Below are 10,966 nucleotides of genomic sequence, written 5' to 3' on the forward strand. Positions count from 1 at the left end.
CAACAAATCTGGATTATTCAGAGTGCGCTGATCTTCATGTGTGCGTGCCTGTAATTGTGTGTGTGCATGTGTCTGTGTGTGTTATTTAGAGTGTGCTGATTTTATTGTGTGTGTGTGTGTGTGTGTGTATTAACGCTGTGTCTCTCCATCAGGTGTCCTCAGAGTCTCGGCATCAGTTTTACTCCGATATGTCGTGTCCCGTGTGTCTTCAGCAGGCCATTCTGCCCGTCGAGACCAACTGCGGACACCTGTTCTGCGGTGAGCCTGATCTCAGACCTGCGCTTATAATCAAAATACACACATTAGAGTTATAGACACGCCGTGTGTCTGGTGTGACGTTAGCATCTGGAGCTAAAGCACAAAATCATAGAAAATGTCAACTCTGTTATCCTCAGCTCTGTTATCATCAACTCTGTTATCTTCAACTCTGTTATCCTCAACTCTGTTATCCTCAACTCTGTTATCGTCAACTCTGTTATCCTCAACTCTGTTATCCTCAACTCTGTTATCGTCAACTCTGTTATCGTCAACTCTGTTATCATCAACTCTGTTATCTTCAACTCTGTTATCCTCAACTCTGTTATCCTCAACTCTGTTATCCTCAACTCTGTTATCCTCAACTCTGTTATCGTCAACTCTGTTATCCTCAACTCTGTTATCGTCAACTCTGTTATCCTCAACTCTGTTATCCGTCAACTCTGTTATCCGTCAACTCTGTTATCCTCAACTCTGTTATCCGTCAACTCTGTTATCCGTCAACTCTGTTATCCGTCAACTCTGTTATCCGTCAACTCTGTTATCCGTCAACTCTGTTATCCGTCAACTCTGTTATCCTCAACTCTGTTATCCGTCAACTCTGTTATCCGTCAACTCTGTTATCGTCAACTCTGTTATCGTCAACTCTGTTATCGTCAACTCTGTTATCGTCAACTCTGTTACCGTCAACTCTGTTATCCGTCAACTCTGTTATCCGTCAACTCTGTTATCCTCAACTCTGTTATCCGTCAACTCTGTTATCCGTCAACTCTTTTATCCGTCAACTCTTTTATCCGTCAACTCTGTTATCCGTCAACTCTGTTATCCGTCAACTCTGTTATTCGTCAACTCTGTTATTCGTCAACTCTGTTATCCGTCAACTCTGTTATCGTCAACTCTGTTATCGTCAACTCTGTTATCGTCAACTCTGTTATCGTCAACTCTGTTATCCGTCAACTGTTATCGTCAACTCTGTTATCGTCATCTCTCTTATCCGTCATCTCTGTTATCCGTCATCTCTGTTATCCGTCAACTCTGTTATCCTCAACTCTGTTATCCTCAACTCTGTTATCCTCAACTCTGTTATCCTCAACTCTGTTATCCTCAACTCTGTTATCGTCAACTCTGTTATCCGTCAACTCTGTTATCCGTCAACTCTGTTATCCGTCAACTCTGTTATCCTCAACTCTGTTATCTTCAACTCTGTTATCCGTCAACTCTGTTATCCGTCAACTCTGTTATCGTCAACTCTGTTATCGTCAACTCTGTTATCGTCAACTCTGTTATCGTCAACTCTGTTATCGTCAACTCTGTTATCCGTCAACTCTGTTATCCGTCAACTCTGTTATCCTCAACTCTGTTATCCTCAACTCTGTTATCCGTCAACTCTGTTATCGTCAACTCTGTTATCGTCAACTCTGTTATCCGTCAACTCTGTTATCCGTCAACTCTGTTATCGTCAACTCTGTTATCCGTCAACTCTGTTATCCGTCAACTCTGTTATCCGTCAACTCTGTTATCCGTCAACTCTGTTATCCTCAACTCTGTTATCCGTCAACTCTGTTATCCGTCAACTCTGTTATCCGTCAACTCTGTTATCGTCAACTCTGTTATCCGTCAACTCTGTTATCCGTCAACTCTGTTATCCTCAACTCTGTTATCCGTCAACTCTGTTATCCGTCAACTCTGTTATCCTCAACTCTGTTATCTTCAACTCTGTTATCCGTCAACTCTGTTATCCGTCAACTCTGTTATCGTCAACTCTGTTATCGTCAACTCTGTTATCGTCAACTCTGTTATCGTCAACTCTGTTATCGTCAACTCTGTTATCCGTCAACTCTGTTATCCGTCAACTCTGTTATCCGTCAACTCTGTTATCCGTCAACTCTGTTATCCTCAACTCTGTTATCCTCAACTCTGTTATCCGTCAACTCTGTTATCCGTCAACTCTGTTATCCGTCAACTCTGTTATCCGTCAACTCTGTTATCCGTCAACTCTGTTATCGTCAACTCTGTTATCGTCAACTCTGTTATCGTCAACTCTGTTATCCGTCAACACTGTTATCCGTCAACTCTGTTATCCGTCAACACTGTTATCGTCAACTCTGTTATCGTCAACTCTGTTATCCGTCAACTCTGTTATCGTCAACTCTGTTATCGTCAACTCTGTTATCCGTCAACACTGTTATCGTCAACTCTGTTATCGTCAACTCTGTTATCCGTCAACACTGTTATCGTCAACTCTGTTATCCGTCAACACTGTTATCGTCAACTCTGTTATCCGTCAACTCTGTTATCCGTCAACTCTGTTATCCGTCAACTCTGTTATCCGTCAACTCTGTTATCGTCAACTCTGTTATCCGTCAACTCTGTTATTGTCAACTCTGTTATCCGTCAACACTGTTATCGTCAACTCTGTTATCCGTCAACTCTGTTATCGTCAACTCTGTTATCGTCAACTCTGTTATCGTCAACTCTGTTATCGTCAACTCTGTTATCCGTCAACTCTGTTATCTTTAACTCTGTTATCTTTAACTCTGTTATCTGTCAACTCTGTTATCCTCAACTCTGTTATCCTCAACTCTGTTATCGTCAACTCTGTTATCGTCAACTCTGTTATCGTCAACTCTGTTATCCTCAACTCTGTTATCCGTCAACTCTGTTATCTTCAACTCTGTTATCTTCAACTCTGTTATCTGTCAACTCTGTTATCCGTCAACTCTGTTATCGTCAACTCTGTTATCTTCAACTCTGTTATCGTCAACTCTGTTATCCGTCAACTCTGTTATCGTCAACTCTGTTATCCGTCAACTCTGTTATCCGTCAACTCTGTTATCCTCAACTCTGTTATCTTTAACTCTGTTATCTTTAACTCTGTTATCTGTCAACTCTGTTATCCTCAACTCTGTTATCGTCAACTCCGTTATCGTCAACTCTGTTATCGTCAACTCTGTTATCCGTCAACTCTGTTATCCTCAACTCTGTTATCCTCAACTCTGTTATCGTCAACTCTGTTATCTTCAACTCTGTTATCCTCAACTCTGTTATCCTCAACTCTGTTATCTTCAACTCTGTTATCCGTCAACTCTGTTATCGTCAACTCTGTTATCGTCAACTCTGTTATCCTCAACTCCGTTATCGTCAACTCCGTTATCGTCAACTCCGTTATCCTCAACTCCGTTATCCTCAACTCCGTTATCCGTCAACTCCGTTATCCTCAACTCTGTTATCGTCAACTCTGTTATCGTCAACTCTGTTATCGTCAACTCTGTTATCGTCAACTCCGTTATCCTCAACTCCGTTATCCTCAACTCCGTTATCCGTCAACTCCGTTATCCTCAACTCTGTTATCGTCAACTCTGTTATCCTCAACTCTGTTATCGTCAACTCTGTTATCCGTCAACTCTGTTATCGTCAACTCTGTTATCCTCAACTCTGTTATCCTCAACTCTGTTATCGTCAACTCTGTTATCGTCAACTCTGTTATCGTCAACTCTGTTATCGTCAACTCTGTTATCGTCAACTCTGTTATCTGTAATTTCTGCTTCCCTCTACAGGCTCCTGCATTATTGCGTACTGGCGCTACGGGACGTGGCTGGGTGCCATCAGCTGCCCCATCTGTAGACAGATGGTAAAACACCACAAAACACACACACACACACACACACAGTCAGAACACTGCAGCATCATCATCACCACCATTGTGTGTGTGTGTTTGTGTGTGTGTTGGTCAGGTGACGCTGCTCTTCCCGCTCTTCCAGGACTCTGAGCAGAGCGCGGCGGCGGCAGCGGACGCACAGGTTGAGCCCACACTGATCCTCACCGACATCAGTGACTACAACCGTAGATTCTCTGGACAGCCACGCTCCGTCAGTATCTCACACACACAGCTCTGTTTATTAGCGTCCAGATCAGACTAACTGAACAGGAGTGATGAAGTGAAACAGTAGCTGTGTTTATGTCCAGAGATAAATACACAAACTGTTATATGACATGAAACAGTCAATAATGTACTTTTATTTCTGTGTGTGTGTGTGTGTGTGTGTGTGTGTGTGCTGCAGCTGCTGGACCGGTTGCGGGACGTCCCCACACTGCTCCGGCATGCGTTCAGAGAGATGTTCTCGGTGGGTGGTCTGTTCTGGATGTTCCGTGTGCGCATCCTGCTGTGTGTGTGCGGCGCGCTGGCGTACCTGGCGTCCCCGCTGGACTTCCTGCCCGAGGGTGCGCTGGGGCTGCTGGGGTTCCTGGACGACTTCTTCGTCATCCTGCTGCTCTTCATATACATCTCCATCATGTACCGCGAGGTGGTCACGCAGCGGCTGGCCGGATGAGTGAGTGTGTGTTTGAGTGAGTTAGTGTATGAGAGTGTGTGTGTGTCTGTGTGTGCGCGAGTGAATTAGTTTATGTGTGAGTGTGTGTGCGTGATTGTGTGTCTGACTCGAGAGGAGGAGCTCAGTGTCCAGCATGAGGACTTCTACAGAACTTCTACACTACTGGACTAATGAGTGTGTGTGTGCACAGACATATTTAAGCATGTACACACATATACACATACTTATAAAAGCACACACTACATTCACAAACACTCACTCATATATATATATATATATATATATATATAAGCATATACACACAGACACACACCATTCTTCTGTGGACGCCTACTCAAACACACACACACACACACACACACACTCCTGATGTCTGCAGTACAGTCAGCTTCTGTAAAACAGCATTAAACTGAAGAGTTCCTGAAGTGTGACGAGTGTTTTTACACAGAGTTTTTACAGCAGCAGGTTAAACTCTCTGACAGCTTTACGGCGATCATTAAACACATTAAACATAACTACAGGCCACAGCTGAACACTGACGATGATCTCTGAGTGTCCAGAATTAAAGCAACAATAGTCTTGTGCTGAAAACATTGTGTCCAGCGCTCTCTTTAGCTGAGCTTCATATTAAACTCACTCATAAATAACTGTAGTGATCTGGATTTTAGACTGCTGCTCTTGTTTGTGTTGTCAGTCTGCTAGTGTTTATATCGGCCTGCTGTTGTGTGCGCAACATCTTTATAACCACCTCAGAGGAATGTGGGGGGAGCGATTGACTGGCAGTGTTGTTTTAGGGGTCGAGGGGTCATTGGCAGTGTTGTTTTAGGGGTCGAGGGGTCATTGGCAGTGTTGTTTTAGGGGTCACGAGTCACTGGCAGTGTTGTTTTAGGGGTCGAGGGGTCATTGTCAGTGTTGTTTTTGGGGTCACGAGTTACTGGCAGTGTTGTTTTAGGGGTCGAGGGGTCATTGTCAGTGTTGTTTTAGGGGTCACGAGTCACTGGCAGTGTTGTTTTAGGGGTCGAGGGGTCATTGGCAGTGTTGTTTTAGGGGTCACGAGTCACTGGCAGTGTTGTTTTAGGGGTCGAGGGGTCATTGGCAGTGTTGTTTTAGGGGTCACGAGTCACTGGCAGTGTTGTTTTAGGGGTCGAGGGGTCATTGTCAGTGTTGTTTTTGGGGTCACGAGTTACTGGCAGTGTTGTTTTAGGGGTCGAAGGGTCACTGGCAGTTTTGTTTTAGGGGTCGCGGGTCACTGGCAGTGTTGTATTAGGGGTCGCAGGTCACTGGCAGTGTTGTTTTTGGGGCTCAAGTCACTGGCAGTGTTGTTTTAGGGGTCGAGTGGTCACTGGCAGTGTTGTTTTAGGGGTCGAGGGGTCACTGGCAGTGTTGTTTTAAGGGTCGCGGGTTACTGGCAGGGTTGTTTTAGGGGTCGCGGGTCACTGGCAGTGTTGTTTTAGGGGTCGCGGGTCACTGGCAGTGTTGTTTTAGGGGTCGCGGGTTACTGGCAGGGTTGTTTTAGGGGTCGCGGGTCACTGGCAGTGTTGTTTTAGGGGTCGCGGGTCACTGGCAGTGTTGTTTTAGGGGTCGAGGGGTCACTGGCAGTGTTGTATTAGGGGCCGCGGATCACTGGCAGTGTTGTTTTAGGGGTCGTGGGTCACTGGCAGTGTTGTTTTAGGGGTCGTGGGTCACTGGCAGTGTTGTTTTAGGGGTCGTGGGTCACTGGCAGTGTTGTTTTAGGGGTTGCGGGTCACTGGCAGTGTTGTTTTAGGGGTCGCGGGTCACTGGCAGTGTTGTTTTAGGGGTTGCGGGTCACTGGCAGTGTTGTTTTAGGGGTTGCGGGTCACTGGCAGTGTTGTTTTAGGGGTCGCGGGTCACTGGCAGTGTTGTTTTAGGGGTCGTGGGTCACTGGCAGTGTTGTTTTAGGGGTTGCGGGTCACTGGCAGTGTTGTTTTAGGGGTCGCGGGTCACTGGCAGTGTTGTTTTAGGAGTCTCTTGTCACTGGCAGTGTTGTTTTAGGGGTCGAATGGTCACTGGCAGTGTTGTTTTAGGGGTCTCGAGTCACTGGCAGTGTTGTTTTAGGGGTCTCGAGTCACTGGCAGTGTTGTTTTAGGGGTCTCGAGTCACTGGCAGTGTTGTTTTTTGGGTAGTGGGCTAAAAAGTTTGGGAATCCCTGTTGTAGACTGATAAGAGACGGTGGAGGAGCACAACTGCAAGAACACAGATGACCAGCAGAGGGCAGCAGCAGACCACACACACACACACACACACACACACACAATAACTCACTAATGTGTGCACACACACTCATGATCACTTGCGCACATCCACACACACACACACACACACACACACACACACACACACGCTAACTATTGTATGTATACTCACTCCTCTCCTCAGTAGCCAAATACTGCTGCACACACACACACACACACAAACACACACTGAAACATCTTGCTTTGTTTTTCTAGTTTTGCATGATGTTATTGTCTTGAATTAGCTGGGGTAAAGCTGTAAACCACTCATTAAAATGCTTTAGAATGAGGACTACACTATATATATATATATATATATATATATATAAATAAATTAACTTAAATTAAATATACACTATAAATTAAATAATATTACATATTGGTGGCTCAGTGGTGTCGCACTGCTGCCTCACAGCACTCAGGTCTCCGGCTGGGTCAGTGTGTGTTTCTGTGTGGAGTTTGCATGTTCTCCCCGTGTTGGTGTGGGTTTCCTCCGGGTGCTCCGGTTTCCCCCACAGTCCAAACACATGCGCTATAGGGGAACTGATCAACTAAACTGGCCGTAGTGTATGAGTGTGTGTGTGTGAATGAGTGTATGGGTGTTTCCCAGTACTGGGATGTGGTTAAATGGGCATCTGCTGTGTAGAACATATGCTGGAATAGTTGGCGGTTCATTCCGCTGTGGTGACCCCTGATTAATAATGGAGTAAGTGGGTTTGGGGGGTTTTTGACGTGAATAAAAGATGAAGCAGTGAATCTGCTGTATTGATCATTACTGTGCTTCATGATGTGATGTGGGTGTGTAAATGCAGAGCTGCAGTCTGAGGTGTGTGGAGCTGTGTGTTATCTGTGTGTCGGAGTATTACTGCGCTTCAGACGGCCCTGCTGTGGGTTATTATGGGCTGGAGTTCAGGACGTGGAGTTTAGGAGGAGCTGGGAGTGTGTTTCTCTCTGCTGTAATGATTCATCAGTGTGTGTGTGTGTGTGTGTGTGTGTGTGTGTGAGGATGATGAGTGTTCATGCGCTCCACTGAGTGTTTTGTAAATGTCAGTGATCAGGGATTGTGTGTGCGTGTGTGTGTCCAGTGGCCAGATTAACCCGTGTCCATCCAAAGGCTCATTCTGCTGTGTGCGTGCGTGCGTGCGTGCGTGTGTGTGTGTGTGTGTGTGTGTTTATGCAAGAGTGAGTGCCCTTATGTGCGTGAGTTGGTGTTTGTGTGTCTGCGAGTGACTTGATGTGTGTGTGTGTGTGTGTGTGTGTGTGTGTGTGTGTGTGTGTGTGTGTGTGTGTGTGTGTGTGTGTGTGTGTGTGTGAGTCTGCTGACACTAGTGAGTTGAAGTACAAGTGTGTCTGTCTGTTAATGTGAGTTGGTGTGCGTGTGTGTGTGTGCTGAATCTGTAGACCGTGACTCATGTAGCAGCGTTTAGTAGGCAGGAAGTGAGCTGGTGACCACAGGAAGTGAATCAGTGCTAAGAGGCGGGGCTCCAGCAGAGAAACGCTTCCTGATTGGTGGATCAGCTCAGAGAGATGATCTGACAGTGGAGGATAGCTCAGGTAAGACGTGTGTGGAAATAACATGATCGGTCAGAGGTGAAGCGCAAGCATACAGACACACACACACACCAGCCTTAAAGAAACACACTCTGACCTGTAACTCTATTAACACGTGCTAGAAGCTGTTCAGGCCTGTCCCGTCAGCAGGAGAGCAGGACACACTGCAGAGACTCCGGCTGCGTCTGAATCACACACACTCGCCCACTGTATAGTGTGTGTGGAACAGTGAGTGAGCAGCAGTGTGTCTGAACTCCCAGATGACCTGCTGCTCCTGCTGGACACATGGACACACGCTATCCCATAATGCACTGCAACAGAACTCATGACTGAGAGTGAGGCGCCGCAGCTGATGCAGGAGGTCAGTGAGTTCAGCTCAGGTTCACCTGTACAGAGACTGTACGATCACTACAGTTTCACAGCAGCTTCACACAAGGTGCACAGGTCATCACTAATGCTGGATGAAGATCATCTGAGCTACACTCATGCTCACTCTGTACAGAGCACACTTTCCTAACAGCTGACTCTAGTGTAGTGCATACTGCAGCAGTAGAGGACTCTGGACACTGACTTTAATCTTTATTCGCAGCCACTGGGATCTCCTTGTCTGTGTTCCTCTTCTTCCTCTTCATGTCTGGTCCTGAACACAGTTGTTTATAGAGCGAGCGCTTTGAGGGTTTTCTGCTGTTTATTATTATATTCATCCAGTCATTTTCTTTACAGCTTAGTCCCTTTATTAATCCGGGGTCGCCACAGCGGAATGAACCACCAAATTATCCAGCACGTTTTTATCCTCCAGCTGCAACCCATCTCTGGGAAACACACACACACTCAAACAGTACGGATAATTTAGCCTTCCCAATTCACCTGTACTGCATGTGTTTGGACTGTGGAGGAAACCGGAGCACCTGAGCACACTCAATACTCGATACTCAACACTGGATATTTGATACTCGGTACTCGACACTTGATTCTCAACACTCGATATTCAATACTCAACACTCGATGCTCAGCACTCGACACTTGATACTCGATACGCAATACTCAACACTTGATGCACAACACTTGACAATCAACACCTGACACTCAACACTCAGTACTCGATACTCAACACTGAACACTTGATACTCAATACTATACTCGATACTTGACACTCTCGATACTCGACACTTAATACTCAACACTCGATACTCAGCACTCGACACTCAACACTTGATACTCGATACTCAATACTCAACACTTGACAATCAACACCTGACACTCAACACTCAGTACTCGATACTCAACACTGAACACTTGATACTCGACACATTCGATACTCAATAATCGACCCTCGATACTCAACACTCGATACTTAACATTTTAAACTCAATATTCGATCCTCGACACTCATATACTCAACACTCGATACTCAATACTTGACACTCGACACTCTACGCTCGATACTTGACACTCAATACTTAACACTCGATACTCAATAATCGACCCTCGATGCTCGACACTTGATACTCAATACTCGATACTCTACACTCGATACTCTACACTCGATACTTGACACTCAATACTCAATACTCAATACTTGACACTCGATACTCAACACTCGATACTCGACACTTGATACTCAATACTCGATCCTCAACACTCGATACTTGACACTCGATAATTGACACTCGATACTTGATACTCAATAATCGCTACTCAACTCTCAATACTCTACACTTAATACTCAATACTCGACACTCAATACTTGACACTCGATACTCAACACTTGACACTCAATACTTGACAATCAATATTCGATACTCAACACTCGATACTTGACAGTCGATACTTGACATTTGATACTCAATACTCGATCCTCGACACTCGATACTTGACACTCAATAATCGATACTCAACACTCGATACTTGACACTCAACACGTGATACCCAATACTCGATCCTTGACACACGATACTTGACACTCGATACCCAACACTCAATACTTGACATTCGATACTTGACACTTGATACTCAATACTCTATCTTCGACACCCGATACTCAATACTTGTTGTGCGACACTCGATACTCAACACTCGATACTCAACATGATATTTGACACTTGATAATCGACACTCGATTCTCGACACTTGATATTCGATACTCAACACGCGATATTCGATACTCAATACTCAACACTCAATACTCAACACTTGACACTCAACACTCAGTGTTTTGTTCTGTTTCTCTGCATGTTGATAAATGCTGCTTTTATTCGTCTGTTTAAAGGATTTTACAGTCAAAATGTTCTCTAGTTCACTCCCAAAATGTGGTGTTTTTTGTAATCAAACTTTGGGTCAAATATGGACAAACACAACCATTGGGTTAAAAATGTAATTTAAATTTACTTGAAAGCCATTGTTGGGTCACATTTAACCCAACATCAGACTAAAACAACCCAACATATTAAAAGTGCAGGATCTGTGTGAGAGTTCAGCATGTAGATGTTCTTCAACACACACACACACACACACATACACATACATACCACCAGCCTTTATTAATAAGACTGTGTGTGTGTGTATGGATCACCAGGG

General features: G+C 45.0%; 1 protein-coding gene across 2 annotated transcripts; it reads left to right on the plus strand.

Annotated features, from left to right (window-relative positions):
- Positions 1-155: 155 nt before the first annotated feature.
- rnf170 (ring finger protein 170) lies at positions 156-5,011 on the plus strand. Of its 2 annotated transcripts, none has more exons than XM_056456806.1 (4): positions 156-258; positions 3,813-3,886; positions 3,990-4,124; positions 4,317-5,011. In XM_056456806.1, the coding sequence occupies exons 1-4, from the start codon at positions 189-191 to the stop codon at positions 4,584-4,586; spliced, it is 549 nt and encodes a 182-aa protein (XP_056312781.1). In that variant the 5' UTR covers positions 156-188; the 3' UTR covers positions 4,587-5,011. The 2 variants fall into 2 exon arrangements, with proteins under 2 accessions (XP_056312781.1, XP_056312783.1); XM_056456808.1 differs by having other exon boundaries at positions 4,017-4,124.
- The last annotated feature ends 5,955 nt before the right edge of the window (positions 5,012-10,966 follow it).

The sequence above is a fragment of the Danio aesculapii genome, chromosome 5 (genome assembly GCF_903798145.1).
Source record: "Danio aesculapii chromosome 5, fDanAes4.1, whole genome shotgun sequence".
NCBI lineage: Eukaryota > Metazoa > Chordata > Actinopteri > Cypriniformes > Danionidae > Danio > Danio aesculapii.